The 24,554-nt window shown below is 40.4% G+C and overlaps 2 protein-coding genes across 3 annotated transcripts in view; both read right to left on the bottom strand.

The window, feature by feature from the left end:
• The window catches only part of CKAP5 (cytoskeleton associated protein 5), an 89,780-nt gene extending 78,614 nt beyond the window's left edge, over positions 1 to 11,166 (bottom strand). The window contains exon 1 of one of the 2 annotated variants that reach the window (XM_011000653.3): positions 11,076 to 11,166. The gene's annotated coding sequence lies outside the window, so the exon portion shown is untranslated. The remainder of the gene's footprint in view (positions 1 to 11,075) is intronic. The other variant, XM_011000656.3, reaches the window with a different exon arrangement.
• Positions 11,167 to 15,959: 4,793 nt separating this feature from the next.
• Positions 15,960 to 24,554, bottom strand: part of LRP4 (LDL receptor related protein 4) — a 47,048-nt gene continuing 38,453 nt past the window's right edge. Inside the window, exons 36-38 of the mRNA XM_031459623.2 lie at positions 24,016 to 24,103; positions 22,514 to 22,655; positions 15,960 to 20,148 (exon numbers count right to left, since the gene is read on the bottom strand). Of these exons, the coding sequence (XP_031315483.1) occupies positions 19,816 to 20,148; positions 22,514 to 22,655; positions 24,016 to 24,103 (563 nt within the window). The 3' untranslated portion in view covers positions 15,960 to 19,815. The remainder of the gene's footprint in view (positions 20,149 to 22,513; positions 22,656 to 24,015; positions 24,104 to 24,554) is intronic.

The raw sequence follows: 24,554 nt of genomic DNA, 5'->3' as shown, positions 1-24,554 counted from the left end.
CCAAAAGAATTGAAATCTGAGTCTCAAACAGATTTGTACATCCATGCTTAAAGCAGCACTATTTACAATAGCCAAGAGGTAGAAGCAACCTAAATGTCCACTGAAGAATGGATGAATAAACAAAGTGTGGTAAATACATACAATGGAATATTAGCCTTCAAAAGGAAGGAAATCCTGTCATATGCCACAATATGAATACTCTGAGGATATCATGCTAAGTGAAATAATCCAGTCACAAAAAGACAAAACTGTATGATTCCACTTATAGGAAGTATCTAAACTAGTAAAATTCATAGCAACAGAAGGTAGAATGGTGATTATTGGGCTGGTGGAGGAGGAAAAGGAGATTAATGGATTTCAGATTTGCAAGATGAAAAAGTTTTGGAGATGTGTTTCACAACAATGTGAATGTACTTAAAATGGTTAAGATGGTAATTTTTATGTTACATGCTTTTCTTTTTAATCATAATTTTTAAAAAAAGTGAGACACTCATCCTGTTCAAAAAAGTGCTCCATAGGTATTTAAATAAAAAAAAAAAGACAAAGAAGACTAAAGAAAATATTTAAATACTTAAGTGGAAGAAATCTATTATTAAATTTTAAAAAGAAACTTGGAGTGTTGCAGCTCTTTTAGAATTTTAGAATTTAGACAAATTCTTTTAGACAAATTCTTTTAGGTTTTCCGGTCCCATCAGAAAACCTCCATGCAGAAAAAAGAAAGAAAGAAAGGAAGAAAGATAATAAATTTGCAAGACAGTATATAAAGTCTAATACTTTTTTGGTGTGTTAAGTAAAAATACATAAAGAGGGACATACACATTTGGTAGGCTGACAATGACCCCCAAAGATACTCGGTTGTAATTCCTGAAACCTGCAAATGTTACTTTATTTGGGAAAAGGGTCTTCGCAGATGTGATTAAATTAAGGATTTTGAGACGGGGATAATAATCCTGGATTATCTGAGTGAGACTTGAATGCAATCACATGTATCTTTATAAGAAGGAAACAGAGGGAAATTTGACACAGAGGAGAAAGCGATGTGAAGATGGAGAAAAGCAAGATTAGAAGAGGGTGGAGTGATGCGACCCAAGCCAAGGAATGCCAACAGCCACCAGAAGCTAAGAGGCAAGGAAGGGGTTCTCCCCAGGGCCTCTGGAGGAGTGTGGCCTTGTCTCAATATTAGCCTCCCATAAGACTCACCCTAAACTTTGGACTCTGGACTCCAGAACTGTAAAAGAATACATGTCTGTTGTTTTAAGCCAATGCATTTGCAGTAATTTGTTTCGGCAGTCATAGAAAGCTAATACAACTAGTACAACATTGTGTATGTTTGAAAGCACATAAAATTTTTCTGGATGAATCCATAGAAAACTGTTAACCATGACTACTTCTGGAAGGGAGTCTATGGGATTGGCTAAAGAATTTTAACTTTTCACTTTAACGCCTAGACAAGTCTTTATTTTAAAAAAAAATACAACAAGCATCAATATTTTTATCATAATGTTTTTAAGAGCTCTCAAACTTTAAAATTCTAGCCTGGTACCTTGAGGTAGGTTCTGTCTATACTCATCCTGTAAGCTAAGCCTCACTTCTCCCCCTTAACATGAGATTCCATATCTCCTTTGAAAGAAAAGAACTGAATCTTATTTATTATCCCAGCATCTAGCATAGTGCTTTGTCCTCTAACATATAATTCCTAAAATGGCACAAATTTCATCAAATCATAGAAATCTTCAATATATAATAAATGTTTGACATAATAAATTTTTTGAGTTTATAAATAAAATTCTGTATGTTGAATGTGTATTTCAAATGTGTCAGGAAACACGATATAATTTAATGGAATTCTGAAGTAAACCCTTTTTCAAAGTGAAAAATTGTTCAGTGGTGTATTTTGAAAATGCATATGATTTTTGTCAGTTTTCTGAGTACCTACTTGTGATTATAAAATAGACTAAAAGATGGTAATTTTAATATTAGAATTTTTCATTTGGTAAAGTCATGGCAATAGAACAGTTGCTTGCAGTAAATCTTATTGTAGAGTGCTCTAGTCAAGATTAAATTCAGTCTAAACTGTCGTATTGGACTATGGAGTTAGATCTGAGTTCCAAAGCTTGCTTTGTCACACACTAGCTGAGCCGCAGTTTCCTCATCTGCCATAACAGTACCATCTTCATGTGGTTCATTTGTTTGTTTACTTATTTATTTATTTTCTGAACAAATGCTTTTTTTTGAAACACTTTATTTTATTTATTTATTTTTTACTTAATGGAAGTACTAGGGATAGAACCTAGGACCTCATGCATGCTAAGCATGAGCTCTACCCACTGAGCTACAGCCACTCTCCTGGTTCCTTATTTAAAACACACTTTTGAGCACTCATTATGTGCCAGGCACTATTCTAAGCACTTCACATATACTAATTCATTTAATTCTCAGAACTCCTAGGTTAATATTATCATCTCCATTTTATAAACAAGAAATTTGAGGCACAGAGCCTAGTAACTTGTCTAAGATGATTCAAATAATTGTTGTGGTGAATAGTTGAAATGAAAATGAGATTTTTGCCTTATAAATTTGAAGAATCCCTCCCAAATATTCACATTGTTCTCCTGCTCCACAAGTAAATTTGAACTTGTCAGATCATGTGACACTACTCTGTGTTAGGCACTTAGCTATGTACTGAGTACAGGAAGTGCAATATAGTAGCCCAAGGGCAAAGAACTATGAGGGTGTAATAGGGGCACTTAATCTAGACTGGAGGGTCAGAGAAGATCTCCCTGAGAAAGTGACATTTAGGCTGAGAACTGAATGAAATTAATAAGAGATTAGCAGGCATAGGCATAATGACTGGAGATAACAGAGAATATTTCAGGCATGTGTGAAAGCCTGAAATACCTAGGCAAAAGTAAAGAACAGAACTGCAACTTAGATGGCCAAAATAGGGGCTGAGAAAAAGGGCAGACTGAAAATGACCAGATCATACAAAGCCAGTGACTTTATGCGAAAAAGAAGTACTAACAGATTGCCTGGCAAATACCCAGTACTCAAGAAACAGTAGCTATCATTACCATGCTATTATTATAAGCATCATCTCAGAGTCATCTAGGGATTTTTAAACAGATTTCAGTCTTAAACCCACACTTCAGTCCCCTGGTTCAAGAAAGGCCTAAATCAGCTTAGAGCTTTTGGGACTAAGTAAGGCAAGTGTTCTCTGGTCTAAAATAAACTGTTTCTTTAGGTGTATAAGCAATCTATTCCTTTTTATCCTATAGAAAGCAGATTTACTACTAGTTAAACAAGTAAACGCCATTTTATAATACTCAAGGGGACTGTCCATATTTCATTTGGAGGAATCCCTCATACTAAACATAGCTCAAAATAGGCAGGCAGTCCTCTAAAGCATAAAAGACTTTTCTTTTACTGTCCAGAGATTTCTGATATGGGATTTGGTCTTTATTACCAAATGATGAACTCATGTTAGTTCTAAACTAGGGGCTTTTCATGAGATTTCCTTTCTTTTTTTTTTAAAGGAATGTATCATAAAAGGAAAGTGTAGAATTACATTACTGAAAAAAAATTCCTGAAATCTACAAGTAAGAGACTTCATACTGCAGGTAAATAAGAACGTAAAATGATAAAAACAAACACTGCAAATAAATACATAAAAGAAATAAATAAAACAACAAAACAGATCAGAGAAAGAGATGTTCTAGACAGCCAAGTTTGCCAGTTATCAGAAGTTTATCCCTGAAACATCAATTATTTAATGTAACTTTTCCCCATGTAATTCTAAGAAAATACATAAGCCTCCCAGTCTTCTCAAAGTATACTGATAATCATTTAAACTTTTTAGGATAATCTATTTGCATAATTACATCAATACCCTCAAGATGTATTGCCACAGAGGTACGAGGGACCCTTGAATCAAAACCAAATGGTTCCAATATGGCCTTTTGAATTTTAATGTTTTATATTTTGTAGCTTTCCTTCCTCAAACTTTGTGATCAAACTAACACTTCTGTTAGGTTGTAACAGTACTGCCTAATTGTAACTCTTGATTTAAAGAACCAAGCAGGGTGAAATTGTGCATAAAGAGATAGTAGAATCTACATGAAGAAAGTTAACAAAATTTAGGCTGCAGAAAATACTATTTTGGTTTATTTCCTGGTAGTTAACTTTCAGATAAATAAGACACTACTTTAAGTCTTATGACTGAAAAAAGAAAAAAAGACATCTGCATTAAAAAAATGAATTTCATTTCAAGAAATACTTGAGACTACTCAACTTTTTTCTCACCTTTATAGAAAAGACCTAAGTCACTTTAATTAATAACCTCTAAGAAATAGAACCAAGATGACAAAACAGTAGGTTTCCAATCTCTTAATAAAATTAAAAAAAAAATCATGTTTGAAGAGACAAGAGGTCACCATGGCTTATGTGACATCCTATCTATGCCAAAATATCTGACCATTTCAACTGAGTCAAAATTTATACTCTGAATGCATCTCTGAACAAAGATCATATACCAGAAATAAACAACTGCTGTTACCAAATAAGGGAAAACAATGTTTTCTGTGGCATTAAAAAAAAGTTATTGAGAAAAAAAGTTAGGTCTCAGAAAAAAGCATACCACAAAGAGGACATTTGTTTAAGACACAAGTTTCTTCTAAAAGTTAGAACTGTATGAATTCATGTTCAGCTTAATATAAATACAGATGGAAGCATATAAAAACAATAATATGTATATGATTACACATGGATTAACATACATAAATATATTACCTAGCTCTGTCCACTGAGAGGGCCTAGGAACAATGACACCCCAGCAATGAGCCCACTTCACACCCAGATCTTGGTTTCTAAATACCACTGTCCCATAAAAGGAACCAGGCTCTTTAGTGAAATGGCTGATTCTAAGGCTGGGACATGGAAAGACACAAGATGAGTCTGGAGTGTCTTGTAGTACCAGAAAGTAAGGAAATGCTCAAAAAGAAAAAAAAATGATGGGAGGATGTCAAAGGGACACAGGAGCCAACCTGAAAGAGTCCCCAGTGGCCAAAGGTGGAACAATCTGAGCAAAAATAAACGACACAGGATCAGATGATACCTCAAAGTATAAAACGTACTCATACTGATATAGCTAAATGGTTAAGTAGAGAAATATATGGGGGAGAACAGACAAGTCTTCCTTATAAAACTCCAAATAATTTATGTAGATATTCTTCCCTTCAGGAAGTAGAACTGAAGCCCCTTACCCACTTTGAAGATGAGCTAGACTTAGTGACTCACTTCTAAAGAACAGGTGTAGAGAGGGAAAAATAGTAACTTTACTACTTAACCTGGCAAACACTACCTTAACCAACCAAGTGACCAAGGTTAACATCATCAGTGATGTCATGTGGATATCACATTTTCTCTAATAAAAATGATGGTATTCTGTGGCATTCTTTCCAAAAACACATGACCCTTGCCTAATAATGAGAAAAACATAAGACAAACACAAAGCAAGCACATTCCACAAAATAACTGACTAGTACTCCTCAAAACTGTCAAGGCCACAAAGACAAGGAAAGACTGAGAAACTATCCAAGACCAGAGGAGACTAAGACAGATGACAACTAAATGCAGTAAGTTACCCTGGATTGGATCCTGAAACAGAAAGACGATATGAACAGAAAACTAGAGATACCCCAACAAAATCTGGAGTTCAGTTAAAAGTAATGCATCAATGATGGTTTCTTCATTTTGACAAATATACCACATAAGATGTTAACAACACGGGAGACTGGATGAGAGGTATACAGAATTCTATGTATCATCTTTATAACTTTTCTATAAATCTGAAATTATTACAAAATAAAAAGGTTTTTTTTTAAAGTTTCCTCTAAAAAAAAAACCTGTCATTTCTCTTCAAAAAAGTCATGTCATCGAAAACAAAGTTAAAAAAATTTTTTTAGGCCCTACACACCTACTAGAATGGCTAAAATCCAAAACAACTGATGAAACTAAATGCTGATAAGGATGTGGAGCAAAAGGAATTCTCATTTATTGCTGGTAGAAATGCAAAATAATATAGCCACTTTTGAAGAGAGTTTGGCAGTTTCTTACAAAGCTAAACATTGTCTTGCCATATGATCTAGCAATCACACTCATAGGTATTTACCCAGTGGAACTAAAAATTAATGTGCACACAAAAAAACTGCACACCAATGTTTACAGCAGCTTTGTTCATAACTGTCAAAAACTAGAAGTGACCTAGGTGATGAATAAACAGACTATGGTACATCCATACAATGAAATATTATTCAGCATATAAAGAAACGAGCTATCAAGCTAAGAAACACGGAAGAACCTTAAACAGATACTGCTAAGTGAAAGAAGGCAGTCTGAAGAGGGTAAATAGTGTCTGATTCCAATTATATCACATTCTGGAAGAGGCAAAACTATCGAGATAATAAAAAGATCAGTGGTTGCCAGGGGGTAGGGGAGGGAGGAAAGGACCAATAGGTGAATTAACAAGGGACTTTTTAGGGCAGTGAAACTATTCTCTATGATACTGTAATGATGGATAAATAACATTATGGATTTGTCAAAACCCATAGAAGTTTACAACATAAAGAGTAAACTTCAATGTAAGCTAATTTTAAAAAGTCATTTAGGAGATTGGGTGATCCCATAAAAGAACACAAACTGTAACAGGAGAATCTATCTTACAAATATGTGAAACCACTTCACTAAAGCTGGTGGGGAAAAAGTGCTGACCCAGGTAACTTCAGAAATGAATGGAGTTTGTAAAACTAAAAGGAAAAGGAACTGCACATAAGCACTGTACTTTTAGTTGATAAAGTTGTTCCCTATGGGAGTACAGATTAACAATTCAGATATTGCTATATACGTATCCTGGGACTACACAAGTAAATGGATGGTGGAAGCCAGGTTTCTCACTGCTGAAGTAGAAATTCAGATCAACAGATCAACAAGGGGGAGGAGGCTGGAATGATGTAGTAATGGATTAGACTTGGAGCTATCAGTATGAAATCATGTCTAACCTAATACAGATACAGACGGTTCATTATAGAAATATTTATAGATATGTCTATATGCACCAGCTAGTACACACACATATATATTTCTTTGCTCTGGTAGCTCAGAGGGCCTAAAAGAAATGACACCTCAGCAGCAATGAGAACACTTAGTGACCAGATCTTGATTTCTATTACCATTTTCCAATAAAAATTACCAGGGCTTCTTGGCTAATTCTAGAACTGTGACAAGAAATATACAAGGTGAGCCTAGAATGTCTTGTAGTGCCAGAACGTAAGGAAGTGCTCAAAAATAATTCAATAAAAACAGCACGTGCATGCATGCACACACACACACAGACGCACACACACGCACTCAATGATGTGGATATCTTCAAGGGGCACAGGAGTCAACTGAAAGGACTCCCAATGGATAAAGCTGGAACAATCTGAGCAACAAAATAAAGTACTGGGATATAACTCAAAGTGTAAATTATCCTTCAGTATAAATACTTGACTAATTAAATTAATAATGGGGAAAGAGACAAATGTCCCATGTAAAGAAATTTAAATAAGTTATGTAGATATTCCACCCAAACAACAAGGAACACAACTCCTCACTCCATAAGTGGTTGTACATAATTACTTCCTTTCAAAGAAGACAGTATAAAAAGGGGAAAGGAGTAATTTTACAGTGGAGAAACCTGACAAACACTACTTTAGCCAGATGATCAAAGTCATTATCAAATCAGAAATCATATTGATAGTACTCTCGATATGATGTGGTGAAAATGGCATTCTCTTTGTGATTTTCCTCCCCAAAACGCATAACCCCAGTCTAGTCATGAAAAGGCATCAGATAAATTCCAATAAAGGGACATTCTACTATATACTTGACCAGTATCCCTAAAAACTTCTATAGATTTGAAAGTTTTTAAAAATTGGAAAAAAAAAAAATAAAGTGGGAGGGGGAAGCCAGGATCTACCTTTCTCCCAATCAACACAAACACAAAACCATCATTTTTCCAGGATTCTTAGTTGAAGACTTTCCAAATTGGTCTACTAACATATTGCTCACTTCCAAAGACACAGTAACACAGCCAAATGGTTAGATATATATTGTCTTTATCACTTTATTACATACAAAAGACTATGCCAGTTTTGGCCATCTTTGTTCAACAAATATTTTTTGACCACCTTCTTTGTCTCGAGCACTGTTTGAGGCATTGAGGTAACCTCACAGATCCCAAAAAAAAAAAAAAAAAAAAAAAAAAAAAAAAAAAATCTGTGCTCTGCTTTCATTTCTGTGAGGAAATCAGACAATATACAAGCAAGCAGTCAGTAAATGGCCTATTATATAGCAATAATGCTATGAAGTTAAAAAAAAAAAAAGGGAAATGAGGTAAATGTGACAAAGAAGGCTTCTCTAATTGAGAGCTTAGAAAATGCCTCTTTTAAGGAGATGACATTTAAGTTGCGACTTGAGTGAAGCCTATATACAAAGACAGGCTTGAGGTAGGGGGTAGACAGATGGGAAGTTCCAGGCAGGGAGAACAACAAACACAAAGGCCAAAAAGAATAAGCTTAATGTGTCTGAGATTTATCAAGTAGGCAAGGCAACTGCCCTGAAAGAAGTAAGCTAAGTAACATATTTTGAACTCTACAGGTAAGAATACGCATTTAAGAATCACAAATCTCTCTCATACTAATCACCAGGAATCTATTAATCATAATTAGATCTAGATCTTAATTTTATGCCCCCACTTAGTCTCCCTTCCCACTGTCACAGCTGTCCATCTTCCATATGGTAAATACTGTATTTTGAAGTGCCCCACCTTTCCTCTAAAAACTACCATGCCTATGGTTCATATTTTATCATGTCTCTGATAGAAGTACTTAAAAAAAGGGGGGGGGGAGATTCTACCCAGAAATTGATCCTGAATTCCTCCTAACAGACCTCACTGCTGCATATAAGTACAATGATCGGTTAAGAGTGAAGGCCCTGAAGACAGACTAACTTGGGTTCAAATTGAGGTCCTATCACTTGCATGATTTTGAACAAGCTGCATAACCTTTCTAAAACTCAGTTTCCTTATATGTAAAAAGTTGTAAGAATTAAAAGATAAAACATGACACACAGTGAATATTCAATAATGTTGACTACTGCTGGTAAAAGTATTTGAGCATTTATTTTGTTCAAGGACTAAAGCTGGGCCAGAGGGATTATAGAAACTACAATTTGCTACAGCAAATTGTTTGAGAGATAAAATTGTCAAACTCCCTTAGGTCAGGGGCTTTGTCTTTTTCTGGTTCACTAGTGTTTTCCCAGAATCTAGAACAATGTTTAACACACAGTAGGCATCAATCTCAATATTTGTTGAATGAATGAATGAGACTCTATTAAGTCAAAAGGAGCATAAAAGAGCCCAGCTTTACTCCAATATAAAGAAAAGTTTTCATTCCCCATCAAGATTTTTAACAATAACCTAAGGCATTCATAAAGATGTTTATTATTTTTAATTGCCTCCCCAAAACCTAGGACAGTGCTTGTAATATTAAGGTACTCAAATTTATTGCAATTAAAACTCTGCTGCTAAAATTGAGCTGTCAGTAGAAGGCTATAACATTGTTCATAATTCGAAGTTGATGATCAAAATTTTAAAACTAATGAATTATAAAGTATATTAATTATTATGGAATAAATACCTTTGCTTGCCTTTGCCTGAGTGAACAAACTTTAAAATAATGTGTAAAATTTTTTTCTCATGAGTTTACCAACTGGATTTAATTTATGTTGGCAAAATAAATTGATTTCACCTTTCTCTACATTATTCTATAAAAACAACATTATATTTTGTCCAGTCACTTAAGAAAAGTCCAAATATTTTACAATTTCTTAAGTTTTAAAAGATCGTTAGCTTAATTTATCAGCTCTTTAGGTCAAAGAAGGACTTTTCACGGTGACGAAAATGGAGAAAGGAGGAGTTCACCTCTCTAAAAATGAGTTTTCAATTACTATAATTATGCACAAAATAAGACAGGGAGCATTTCTGGGCCAAGATTTGAAGCCTTGATTCCCATAAGAATTAAACTGGAGCCGCGCATAAATTTGGGGCAAGTTCTGCAAAAACCTCTTCATCCTCTATTGATGCTGAATGAAAAACTCATTAAGATTCATCAACATGAATATATTTTCTAACACACAGTAGCCACTCTGGCAACATGACTTTCATCATTTCCTATCCTAGAAACAAAACGGATGCATTTAAATCCTGCCTGACAATTACCACGATTGCAGAGTAGCTCTCTCAACAACCGGAGTGGTAAGATCTAAAAAGTAAGAATCTAGTTCTCCGAGCCACCACCTTGAAGTAGCAAGGCCTGCTTAACCTACACTGCTGGCTATTGTATTGGTCCCCCAAACCTTCAGAGCTGGAAAGATACCCGAACTCTACTGACACCTTTTGAAAGAGAAAACCAACCAGAAGGGCGGAGCGGTAGGATCCGAATCGTTAAAATCGCAGCAAGCCGGTGGGGACACACAGGTGCGCGGGCAGGGACACAGGTGAGCGGGCAGGCCCCGGTACCGCTGTCCTTGTCACTCTCTGAGGCGACCAGGCCCTTCACAACCACGAGAGCCCTCAGAGGCTCTTACTCACTCATTCATTCATTTGACAATTACGCGAGGGGCGCCTCGGCAGGGCCGACTCACAGGCCCCCGCCCCAGTACCGGAACACCCTGAGCCGCCAGGCGCGGCCCTGCGCCTCCTACATCCCCCCGGCGCTGCCGCCCGCACCCCGCCGCGGCGCGCTCCAGGCACCCGGATCCCAGCCCCGGCCCCGCTGCACACCAGCGCCCACGCCCCCCGCCCTCCTAGCCGCGAGTTCCCCGGCCTCCGCCCCGCCTCGGCGACTCAGACCTGCTGGGTCGCAGGGCGAGGGAGGCGCGCGTCCGCAGAGAACCCTCGCCCGCGGTTCAGGGCCCCTCTGCGCGCGCGACTCGCGAGCCCGAGGGCCTAGGCGAGTGGGTCGGGCCCATAGTCCACTCACCTCCGCCGGGTCAGAACCAAGGGGGTGGTCTAAGCCGTTTGAAACCGCTTGGGCCGCCGCACACCCCGCAGTGTCCTCGTTGTTTATTGGTCCTCGGTGGACCGCCCATCGCCCTTCTATTGGTCCATTTGAAAGCACTGCGGGCACGCGCCGCCCGCGGCCTTAAAGGAGCCGCAGGCACTCGTGTTTCCCTGGGGACCCGGCTCTCTCAGGTCTGGTGGGAAGAGGGTCACTCCCTCTGGAGCGAGAGCTGCTGACGACCCCTGAAAGAAAGGCGAAATACGTATGGAGAGCTGTGCATTGCCGACCGTCAGCATGTTTGCTTTGTTTAATTACAGATATTTAAGCTGCTGTCAACACCTAGCAATTTTTTAAAAAATCATTTCATCCGCCAAATATTGATTGTGCAGCCAAGTGCGTGAGGGAAACGAGAGAGGCAGCTGGGATATACTGGAAAGAGAGTGCATGGCGCCAAGACGCTGGATTCTGGTCTTGGACCTGCTCTGAGTAAACCACTTTTCTCAGTAAATCGTCCGTAGCTTAGTTTCCTCATCTGTAAAACGGGATAACGATATTTCGCTTATAATCTTAATGTGAGGATTTAATATAACTTAATTGAATGTCTAGGAAGGGCCTTTGAACAGTAATGCATTCTACAAAAGCTGAATACTCCTGTTATTTATAAAAATGAGACGCTTGGTTAATATGATCTCTAAAATTCTTGCTTAGCTCTACATTCAGTGTTTCTATGAATAAGATCTGGTCCTGACTTTCAAGGAATTTGCAAACTACAGTGGTCAGAGGAATAAAACATATAGACTAGTTGCTAAAGTTCAAAACAGTATAAGAACTATATAAAAGAAAAATGGTAGATGTTTAACTGAAGGGAGGAATTAGATAGGGGAGAATCTTTGAAGGGGATGGATTTTAATCTAGGATTTAAAGTGTATGTAGATTGCCAAGAAGCTAAAAAATGAAGAGAGGATGGGTAAAAGTAATAAAACAATTTTTTTGAAACCCATCAAATTGGCAAAAATGAAAAAGTGTAACAACCTTTGGTTGGCCAAGAGTTGGAGAAACAGACACTCAAACTCACTATTGGTAAAAGTATAATTGGTACAAACTTTTAGGAAGGCAATTTAGCAGTTATTAAAATGTAAAATGTATATAATCTCTGGCCAAGTAATGCCACTGATAGGAATTTGTCCTATAGATCTATGCAAGGAGGCAAAGAAAAGGCACAAGGATGTTCACTGCAGCACTGCTTTAGAAAACAAACAAACAAGCAAAACCCCCTGGAAATTACATGTTCATCTATAGGGAACTTTATTACGTAAAATGGTATACCCATTCAATAGAATACTACACAACTGCTAAAAAGAATGTGTTTAATCTGTGAGTGCTGGTTAGAAAAATGCATAAATCTTATTTAATTAAAAAAAAGACAAGTTGCAAAGAAGCATACATATATGGAATGGTTTTTATTATATATGGTTATAAATGTATATGTATTTGTGTGCATGCCTGAAAATGGTTAGAACATTCCTGGAACAAAAAACTTAATAGGGGTGGGACTCATTAAGGAGGGAAATGAATTTTTTAACCACTGAGATGTTAAATTATTACTTTATTAATAGAAGGAGCAGGGAGAATGTGTAGTAGTGGGCAAAGTATTGGTGAAGGCAGAGACAAGAAAGTGCATTGTCTGAGGGGAGCTGAACATGTGGGTTTGATTTTAGGACAGTGTTCATGTTGAAGTAGTGAGACAAGATTGACAGAGAAAGTTAGGAACAGTTTTAGAGGGTCTTAAAAATGAGGGTAAGGAATTTGTACTTTATTTAAGTAGGCAGTGGGGAGCTATTGAAGGTTTCTGAGCAAAGGAGTGACAAAGTCACAACTGCACTTTAGGAAAGCTAATTATCTTGATTGCCTAATTCTAAAATGGGTTAGAGCTGTGCACCCTGTTAAGAGTCTGATATGAGGTAATAGCAGTGGAAATGATGAGAACAGATTCAAGAGTGAATGATTTGGCAACTGACTAGATTAGGTACAAAGTGAGGGTGGGGCCCCTTTAGGGAGATGAGTCAAAGAGTGTGCCCTGATTTAAGCCTAGAGGCTGGGAGGCAGTGACCGCACAAATGAAAGCAGAAAGGCTGGAGAAGCCAGTCTTAAAGAGAAGACAAGGTATCTAGTTTTATTCCTGTTTACTTTTACATACCAATGAGGCAATTCAAATGGAATCATGTATGTAGGCCTAGGAAATACAGGATGAGAACTGTGAGAAGAGATTAGGACGCAAGTAATAGCGATTTGGGAATTACCTCCATAGAGTGAAAAGATGAAACTGTGGATGAGATCACTGAATGGGAGACTGGAGAGAGTGAAAAGATGGGAAATGAAGACAGATCCATAGGTAGGGGTAGGAGACAAGAAACAATCAGAGAAAAGAGGTCACAATAACAGTTAAGAAATGGGTTAGGAATATGTAGAAATAGTCTTCTTCAGTCATTGATCACTGGTATGTTCACTTTATTTAAATATTACCAGAAATAAACTAAAGATTACATTTAAGGAGAGAGTGATGGTAACCTGGAATTTGATCAATAAAGGATGTGTGGAGTCTAGATCCTGAAGTGATTTAAAACGAGACGGCAAAATCCTTTTTTGTCTTATATGGTTTAGGTACGGCCCCACTAGAAGGTGGGCATTCAATGTCTGATTCCATTATTTATTCATTCAACAAATATTTCTTGAGCATCTATTATGTGCAGGGACTCTTATAGGCATTTGGAATTATCAGTGAACAAAACAGACCAAAAAAAAAAAAAAGCCCTTCTTTCATGGTACTCATATTATAGTGAGGAAACAGACAATCAACATGTGAAAAATCATACAGTATGCTATTGGACAATATGTACAGTGGGAAAATTAAAAAAGAATAAAACAGGGTAAAAGTGATTGGGAAGTAGAGTTGGAAAGACTGTAATTTTATAAAGAGTGGTCAGAGTAAGTTTAATTGAGGTTACATTTGAACAAAGACTTGAAGAAGGCAAAGTAGTTCCCCATGAGTTTGTCTAGAGGAAGAAAGGGCCAGCAGATGAAACAGCTTTGCAGCGACCCTAAGTCGGGAGCATACCTGGCAGGTTTGAAAAACAGGGAGGTGAGGAGAGCTGGAGTAATTGGCAGTCAGAGGGTAGTAGGAGCTGAGGACCAATAAGGGAGTGGGGAGAGTGGCAGATTCTGCAGAGCCTTGTAGAAACCTAATGCAGTACCTTGCCCACATTAGATGTTCAGTAAATGTTTGGCCAGTCCAAAATTATCATCTAGTGGCATTTATCTATGTATTTATTGCAGTTATGTGTACCTACTTTATGCCTGGGACTTCTCAATAGTTCTACATAAGGAGGTTAATAATAGGACAGTGAAACCCTTGTGGGCATTAGATATCTAAGTGAACACTGTACTATTGCAACTGAAAGCAGGAAACAAATGCCAAATATTGTGGCTGCTGAATAACTGTGCTGGGCATTTCTAAAAAGTCTTCTAGGGTTGGGACTGTGCTCATTCCATCATAATCACAAGCAACATTTTGGTTGAAACATCCCCACCATGGGACCTGGACCCGTACTTCCAGCTAAAAGGAACAGCCTCAGTGAGTAGCTTCCTTTGAATTTCCAGTCCAGGTACTCCCTGCATTATTCCCTGGAGATAGCAGTGATGACATTAGCACAGATCTCAAGTGGCTGTGGGTTTTAGTGCCTCGACTGGCCTCCAAGACTGCAAAGCTTATCCCATCTTGCTCTTGGTTGCATTTAATAGGTTCTGGTTGAATGAAGGAATGAATAGCCTTTTCCCCCCTTTTCTCACAGCCCATTTTCCCGTAGGCCCCAAAATATAGGCTGTTCAAGAAATTTGACCACAGACACATCAGATCCTCCAAAGAGGAAGCAGGCGGAAGGGAGAGATAGGGACCTTGCTAGCAGGCTATCAGCTGGCTTTTAGGGGCTGGAGAAAAAAACCCACTGAGAAGGACAGGCTAAGTGAGAGTTCTTGGCTCTTTGTGTCTTGTAAAGTGAAATAAGATTATATAGCCTGGGGCTAACTTAGCCTTGGGTTTAAACTCAGACCCTTAATTAGGCTGTCTGGATCTGTTTTAACATCACGTCAAGGAGTCCAAAGTTGTGAGTTGGAACATTGACTGGAAATAAAACTGTTCCCTTTGCTGAGCTTTGCTTAGCCTCTGTCAGCTGGTTAATGGGAGAATGATCTGGAGAGAAAATAAATGGCAAGTGAGTGAATGTTTCAAAACAAAGGCTGCCTGAAACAGCCCCAAACACACATCCAATTAACTGGATCAGTTGAGTCGTTTTCAAATATGAAGAAAAAAGAGACTGTTTCTTAGCCATAAAAAAGTGCTCAACCACATTTCTTTTATCATTATGTCCAGTATTAGAAATGATTAAAGATGCCCTTGAATGTCAGTGCATTACACTTAGACCCTTATGCACCCTCAACTCTTGTAGATTCTTTTTCTAAGTTCCTATGCAGCACAGACTTTATTTTCTTCAGGGCTAGTTTTGATGAAAACTTCAATTCATGCCATGGCGACCTCTCTATGGGCTACAGAGATCTTTTCATTGTAGGTTCCACAGTTTGTTCATACAATATAAAAAGAAGGGCAGTGACTTTATTTTGCACATCATTGGTTTGCAAAATATGATCAGTTTGTTAGAATTTGACCCATTGTCTCCATACTTAATCAGTTTTAGGTTTTATATCCAGAGAACCAGATGAGAAATTCTCAACTCTTGTTTCATCCCCAAGATTTTCTGGAAGGAATGTATGTTTTTTGTTTCATTTTGTTTTTTTTAAGGAGGCAGGTAATTAGTTTTATTTACTTATTTATTTTTAACCGTAGTACTGGGGATTGAACCCAGGACCTCATGCATGCTAGGCATTCACTCTACCACTGACCTATACCCTACCACCTGGAAGGAATGTAAATAGAGGTCTCAGGCCAGAAATGACCTGTATCATTCGGTGCAATCTTTTCATTTTACATCAGGAAACTTAAGAGCCAGCATAACCTGAAAACAGGGTGCTAGTTCTTAATGCTGTTACAGAATTCTCATTTGCCACTGGTCAAATTCTTGTCAAGACCTGGGTTATCAGGGCAGCCCCATTCTCCCCTCTCTTTTCCTGCTGAAGTAACAGGACAGTTACAGATTAGTAAAATGCATTTTCTAAATATTGTTCTCCCAGAAACACTTCCAGTTTTCCAAGAAAATGGTATGTGTTCAATGCATTCATTTCTTCTTCCCATTTGGAAAGTTCTTCCTGGGTTCCCAGTTCTGGTGGTCACTGTTCATGGCCTGGTCTATAATTCTGAGTTTCTGGAAAGGGGTACTTTCTTCAGGTATATAAGCTTGTGCTTTACACTGGATTTCATTGCTTCAAATGTTCTCCTTTACTCTCTGTTGTGACTTTTTTTTTTTTTTCCAAAAAAGAATGGTGGAAGGAGTGATGGTTGTCCTTGAGCTATTCCATTTGTTTTTGTTCTAGCATATCTACCCCTCACCAACATTGGAAGTTTATACTCAGATCTCTTGTCACTTACATACAAGAGAATTCAGTCCTTCTTGCTTCCTTTTTCCTCCTTTTTTAGTGGGGAGGGGTGTTGGTAGACACTAAGCTTTGTGATACTCTGTCTTTCTTGGTCATGCTTGGGCAGTGCCCAGCCCCTAGCAGATGAATGAATGAATGAAAGCATTATTCGATAAATGGTTTGTGGTTTAGAAAATCAACTACTGACTCTTGACATTAAATTCTACATCTGGCATTAAGATATGCATGATTGTCAATCTTCATTGGGAGGTATTATGTCCAGATACCCGAGAAGGGACTCCCAATGCCTTGTTCTAGTCTTGAGATATAATGGATGAACTATGAGTAGATAGCATTTTAAAAATAAAAGGAATCTTCATGTTCATTTGATCCATTCTCAGAGTAATCATGAAACATGACTAAGATCTATCAGAGCTAGTGGCAGATCTGGGACTGGAATTAGCCCTCCTTGTTCTCATGCCAGTACTTTTCTTACTACATCAGACAGTCTTGCCAGTGACCATCACTGCAAGGCAAAGTCAAGGCCTGTGACACTGAAGTCCTCATAGCCCTAGAACAGAAATAGAAGAAACATAGTATACAGGCTGTGACCCTTCCTTCTGGTGCCCAAAGGAGACATCACTAATGATCATGATACTTTTTCCATTGAGTCTGGATAGGACCTCAGGCAGCCATGACTGACCAATCAGAGTTGGCAGGCAAGATGAAACCTATCTGCCACCCACTTCTAGAGGAGATAAGGATTTCAGAAGCCAATGAACTCTGGTCTTGACCTGTCTTCTCAAGATGAGTTGAACCTCCAGCCAGGAACCTCTCACCCTTTATTGCTCTTCACTGCCCTCACATCCCCAAAGGACTCAGAGGTTATGTCTGCAAGCAGGTTTTCCACAGCATGGGTCTGCCAGACAGAGCAGGTGCAGTTATTAGTCATGACTCCAAGCCAGGCAAGGTGATTAAGAAAAGCTAAATTTATATTAAATTATCATAAAGTCCTAAAATACTGAACATAGTGGTTAAATAACTCCAGAAAGTCCAATCTCTCCAGTGAGTAACGTTAAAACCATTACACATGAGCGTGGGAGAATCACTTCCATTAGTTTAGGACAGAGAGACTTTGCTTTTTACATAGTAAATCAGTGCTCAAATAGATATTTCTTCAAATATGTCCTTTCTACATTCTGAACAGCCCAAGTGCAATAAGATCCTTCCCCCTTCCCATTCAAGAAAATGCCACTTTGCTACCTTCTCCCCATCCCCAACCACGAGTCTGAGGACCCAAAGTGCTCCCTCTTTTACTGCCCCATCAAGTGTGAAATGTCCCCCTTCCTCCCAGGGGGAGGATCTTTCCTTTCCCACCTTGTGTACTGGAAAAGCCTTCTTGGCCTGGCCTGGCTATCCTGAGAGGGTCCAGACCTTGGGCTGGCTACTGAGAGCAGAGCTAAGAGCTTGGCACCTGTCTCTAGAGGTCTTAGAACTAACCAGAAACAGTTTGCTCTGATCTTCCCTTTTCACTCAAATTGGCAGCTGATTTCTCAATGCCAGTAACCTCTGGAGATGTTTCAAATCAGGAAACATCTTCTGGGAGCCCTCCCCTCCATTCTCAACTCCTGTTGTCGCTTCTAATCCTTGGGTGAAAAAGGTCTGGATCTGCCCTGGGCTGAAAGGGCTTCCTTGGTGGTTCTCTCTACCTTCCTACTCCTTGCCCCCCACTTTGCATCTTTATTTAGGCCTCTTCACCATAGGTGCCCACAAGGGTAGGTCAGAAAAAGCAAAATAGGCACCAATTTTTTTTTAAGAGCTAGGTAGAAGTTTTAGAACAGAAAAAAAAGTCTCAACTCTCCTGACACTAGTGCGACACACATGCCTGCTGTGAGGAAAGCATGAACCAAGCATGGCATCTCAGCAATGGAAAAGGAGTCACTTAGCTGGAAAGAGAGCTGGAATGGGAAGTTCACCACCCACAGCCGCAGGCTCTGTGTCCACTAACTTAGATCCCTGAGCACCTGAGAGAGAACGCAGGAGGTTCAGCCTCATGGATACTTCCCTTTAGGCCCTGGGTGCCCCAAGTCTCTAATCCAATTGCTCTTCCCAACCATTGATGAAAACTTCTGGCCCTTCTTTGAAAGGATGTTTCAGGATCTCTGTGCTCAGAATCCGAGAGAATGAGGAGGGAGAGAGTGGCAGAACATTAAAGTTCAGGGGATGTGCTATGTTTGGTCTAAGCAGTAGTTCTCAGACATTGCAGAGACCCACCCCTGAGGGCCCCACACTCATTCAAGCCACTGGCTCGCAACCTGGTTACTTAGAGGCAATGACTTAGGAAAGGTACCAGCCAGTGGTGGCAGCAGAAGGGAACTCGTATTAGCCAGCTGCTGTGTGATAGGGACCCCAGGTCATCTGAAAGTAGAAGAGGCTCCAGACATTCTAGCAGGAGTTAGAATAGCTTGAGCCACACCCAGCTCTCACCAGCATCTGTAGCTGGAAAAACAACAACTCTTAGGATAAGGATAATATCCATTGCCAGCAATGGACAGGACACCCAGGCCCAAACACCACTAAAAGCTTTTTCATGTTATTAATGCACTTGAGGCTGGAGGTTTCCCAGATGCCCATACCAGCTGGGCTGACTCCTCCTTCTTCTCTCAGCCTCTATCCTTCGTCTCTCTCTTTACCCATGACCCCCCAGCTGCAGCCCCTGGTCAGCACTCTCTCAGAGAAGTGGTCAGGCCAGCTCTGATGGGCGGAGGGAGTGCAGTCTTGGATCATCAGCTCTCGTGGGGCAGGCACTGAGGGTGCCGGGGGAGGGGAGGTGGAACTCTGTACTGATGAGGAATCATTACTGAGCCTAGTTTCAGGAGGCTCAGGATGGAGTGCAAGAGGTGAGGTTCATGGTAAAATCCAGGTCTAAATTCTCAGGATGCGCCACCATTTCCTGTGCACAGGTAGTTACAAACTCAGGTGGAAACAGCTCCTGTGGAGGGCTCAGGAGCAGTTATGGGGTGGGAGGAGGAGTAGGATGAGCACCTAGGAAAGGGGCCTGTTGTATAAGCGAGCACGAGGACTGGAAGTCCACAAAGGAGAAGAAGCAGGCGGGGAGGGAAGGGAACATGGGCATTTAGACCTGGCTCTCGGAGGAGAGCTTGCGTTCATGTCTCCAGCCCGTGTCTGGCAGAGAGCCCCGTCTTTCAGGAGTGGCTGCAGTGTGGACGCTGCTACACTCAGACTGCTCTTCCTGCAACAGCTGCTCCGTCTCCGTGTCATCCAGGGAGCCAGAGCTGGCCTGGATGGACACGGTGTCTGTCTTCATGCATACGTGATCCCGAAGAAGGCCCCCCCGTGAGCTGCGCAGTTGCTTGAGGTCATCCCACTCAGCTTCGTCCCCAGACAGGAGGCAGATCCCCTCTACAATCTTGACCTTCTCCTTGGTGTAGTTATGGTCAGGCCCACCCTATGGCGGAGAGTGGAGAGACACAGTCATTCGGTTGGCTCTCTATAAAGGATCTTATGACGAACTGAAACAGGAAGTGGATGGGGTAAGAGTGGGCATAAAGAATGCAACGATCCCACAAACAAATGGGAAAATTCAGTCATAGCAAATATATGAGGTGTAGCCTAAAAGGAAAGGAGGAGCTGTGATGATTACTACCATTATTACACAGGGAGGAGGGAGAAACATGGCATCAAATCTTGCCTGAGCCTCTGATTGGCTACGTCACCTGGGACAAATTACTGAATGTCTCTAAAACTCAGTCTCACCTCTATCACGTGGGGAGAATAACAGTATCCTTACTTAATAACCAATGACTGTGAGGCTTAAATGAGGCGATCCATGAAACGCAGTTAGTAGGTGCTTGACTCATAAGATGCACAAAATCATGTTAGCTATTACATGGCTAATGGGGTTTATTAATGCGACATCATGCTGATATACATGACCATAAGCAATTGACAAAATCTATCAAATGTGCATTTATTCAGGATTTTAAGCTCCTTTTGTGCTATTTTATTCTTAATTCTAACTTTCTTAAGAAGAAAAGTTTTAGAAGATAGACAGGAGGGCTCAAGAAGACCCTCTTACTTGGGTTTCAAGTGTCAATCCAGCGGGGTCCTGTAGCCTATAAGCTTCTGTGGGAGGTTATTCTGGCTCTGCTCCCTCAAGCCTTGGGGCCACTGCCAAGCAACCTGGGATTGTTCCAAGGACAGCCTTAAGTTCTACTCAGGCTTCTCCCTTTATGGATTCCTCAAAGGGTAGCCTTCCTCCTGGTTTCTGGGGGTTACCAACCAACATGCCACCATTGCCAGAAGAAAATGGGCTATGGCTTGGGTTCTGTCCCTGGGATAGTGCTCCTGCCAAGAGCCCTGTAACTGCTGCTCTATTTTAGTAACAATTCAATTCCACAGATACTTATTGAGCCCCTACTGTAAGCAGGATACTTTGATGATCACACAATATAAAATATGGTCCCTTGCCCTCTGCGAGTAACAGCTCCCTTGATCAAGTGAAGAGAGACACAGCACACAAGCACACATGCACACACACACATGCCCAGTCACCAAGCACACACTCCAAGCTGAATTAGTCTCAGATAAAATGCGGGCCACTCAGTGTCTTCATCACAGAGACATGCTGGGTAAGTTAGGAAGGGGTAGGTGACATGGAACTGGCAATTTTGGGGATACCACTCTCTCTACAAACACACAGCAACAGGTACCTGCAATCAAGAGGAAATCAGAAGAGAAAGGGTGAAAGACTATCAGAGGGGTGAAAGAGCTGCTGAGGAAAAAGCATATAACAGGAGAAAAGAGTCACATGATTTTAATTTCTAACCTAGGGCCCCTATTGGGATCCTTTTCTGGGGCATCAGACACTTTAGGAACCCCAGAAGCTTCCATAGTCTTTTTCTCAAAGATATGAATAGAGAAGGGGTCCACCATCCCTAAATCTGCAAGCTATCCCTGCAGGTTTTGTTTTGGCTTGTAGGAGGGGCTTTTTAAGTCAGGGAATTAATGGATCCAGAAAGCACATGATTATTATGTAAGGTGTATTCATTATGCATGAGAGGCCTGTAGGTGTGAGGGCAGATTATGATGAGCTGGAAGGCCAAGAGAGTAAATGGATTAGGTCTCATAGGGATAATTTCTGATGAAGGATTATAGGATTTTAGAAAAAACAAGGGTCTTATGAGGCTAGGTAAATCGGAAGTCCCAGGCTATATTCCCTAGTGGAAACAGGACTATTTTTCATGTCTAAACATTCAGCAAATAATTCTTCCCTGAAGCAACAAAGGAATTAAAAGAAAGAGAGCATATAAACCTTGAGAATTTTAGAGACATCCCTATAGACTCTATGATAAGAAGATCAATAGCAAAAAACCAGCTATTCCCAACCACAGGTGCCAACAACCTGGATCAGAGATTAGAAATGGGAGAGTTCAGGAGCCCTTGGGTGTCTTGGGTGTTATCTAGGAGTTTGGGGTTGTTTTAGAGGGGCACAGCCTCACTGCTGGGGAATGACAACTCCAGGAGGAAAGGAAACCTGAGCCTGGGAAAATATCTCCTGGCAGGGAGGTGCACACTCACATGTTTTCAGATCTAAACCTTCTGGGGTCTGCTTTCTAACCATGCTCTAAGTAGGGTCCCTGAGGCTGGACGCTCAGAAATTGTAGACCTCTCCAGAAACTCAAATCACATTCAGTTCTGTTCCAAAATGGTAGACAGATTTCCTAGCATCCCTGACTGATCTATTCAGGCAACTGAAGCATAATCTCTTCCCCTCCAAAAAGAAACTCTTGAATGTAAGTTTTAATTTTTACCTCTTTTTTATAGCACAGCTGATTGTACATGGCTGGTTTGGGGATTGCTTCAATTTTCACTTCCTGAGTGGAAGTTCGGTAGGAAGGGTTGCTGTAGGTCAGGTTCCCCATTCCAGGATCAGTTAACTTGGATTTTTTGTGTCTTTAGGAAGAAAGGAGATGATAAGTTAGTTCAGATCTTTGTGGGGACAATATCTAGGGAAGCTGTAACCCAAGTTTGGCAGGCAGCCTCTAAGAGGTCCCAGTGTTCCCTGCCTCCTGGTACTCACACCTTCTGAATCTTTGCCCCTGGAGTGTGGGCTGGAGTTAGTGACTCATTTCTAACGAGTAGGACATGCAAAAGTGATGGATACCAGATTAGGTTATAAGGAAACTTTTGGCTTCCATCTTATCTTGCCCTCCCTCCATCCCTTTCTCTTACTCTTGCACTAGGGGAAGCAAGCTGCCATGTTGAAAGTTGTCCTATGGAAAGGCTCACGAGGCAAGGAACTGTTGAGGGAGGCCTCTAGCCAGCAGCATGAGAGAAACTGAATTCTGTCCTTGGAAGGGAATCCTTCCCCAGTCAAGCTTCATGATAAGACTGCAACCCTGGCTAATACCTGGATTGCTGCCTTGTGAGACACTGTGAGGCAGAGGTACCAGTTAAGCTGTATCCAGATTTCTAACCCACAGAAACTGTGAGATAATAAGTGGTTATCATTTTAAGTTGCTAAGTTTTGGGGTAATTTGATATACAGTAACAGATAATGAATACACCGTTTCACTTTAGAGTCAAGACAGACCTGTTTCAAACCCACTTCTGTTACTTACTAGCTGGGATGTTGGTGGACATAATCTAAACTTTCTGAGCTGAGAGATCCTCGTCTGTAAGGTGAGGAATAATAATACTAATCTCACAAGGTTGTTGTGGCATGGATACATATTCATTAAATGGCAGTGGTTACTATTGCTGCTGTTGTTGTTGTTAGCAGGAGCTGCAAGAGCTGCAGCAGCAAAATCCAAACATTTTTGCTGTGAGCTGCATTTAAAGCATGTAGGGGAAATATATAGAAAGAAAGTCATAAAAAGAAGATTCTAAGTAGAAAACTACAGATTCCCAGGATGATACCTACTGAACAATGATTTATCACCCAATATTGTAGTAAAGGGTTGTGTTTGTGTGATGAGAAAATCATTTCCAGCTTCAGTGGTTTGAGGTGGTGTGGGTTGGTGGAAAATGCAAAGATGCTAGAGTCAGTGCCAGCTTTGCCTCCTACCTTGGGTAACACCCTCTGTGTCCTCAGAATCCTAGTCTACAAAGAAAATCCCAAGAGTTGCTGTGGTTGTGAAATGAGGAAACTGCCTGGGCTGTGTTTGGGGAAGAAGAGGACACATTTAGGTTCCTGCCCTTCCCTTCTGCTGCTTTGACCAGGGGACCCAACTTTGAAACACGGCTGGTCAGAGGTTGCATCAGTGAGCTGTCAGCTTCAGGAGATCCCAGATGTAACGGAAGCTGAAGTTACCTGTATAGCATCAAAGCTGCGATCACCACCAGAATCAGCAGAATACTGAGGAGTCCACCGATGACATAGCTGACGTGGAGTCCTTCCCCTAGGAAGAACACAGGGTCACTAAGTGGGTACCACTGACAATCTTCTAGCTGGTGTGAGAGGTGGGCAGATGGAGGACTCCCTATCATGGTGTTGGATCCCATACTATCTGAGGATGGCTAGGGGCCTCCTTCTCAGAGGAGAGGCCACAGGAGGTGGGGGTACGGGGCTGAGAAGAAATCTATCACTCTGTTAGCATCTCTACTCCCAGTTCCACTACTTACTAGCTGAGTGACTTAAGGCAAGATGCCTAACTTCTAAGCCTATGTTTTCTCATCAGTTAAATGTAAATAATAAATTGCTCATAGGGTTGGTGGAGGTTAAAGATGTGTGTATATATACAAATACATGCAAATATATGCATGCGTGTGTGTGTGCACATAAATACTGCTTAACAATTGCCCAGCACATGGAAAGCCCTCCATAAGTGGCAGCAGTTATGGTTATTCTTC

The sequence above is a fragment of the Camelus dromedarius genome, chromosome 12, assembly GCF_036321535.1.
Source record: "Camelus dromedarius isolate mCamDro1 chromosome 12, mCamDro1.pat, whole genome shotgun sequence".
Classification (NCBI taxonomy): domain Eukaryota; kingdom Metazoa; phylum Chordata; class Mammalia; order Artiodactyla; family Camelidae; genus Camelus; species Camelus dromedarius.
The sequence above is the reverse complement of the archived record's forward strand: the minus strand, read 5'-3'. Positions and strand labels throughout refer to the sequence as shown.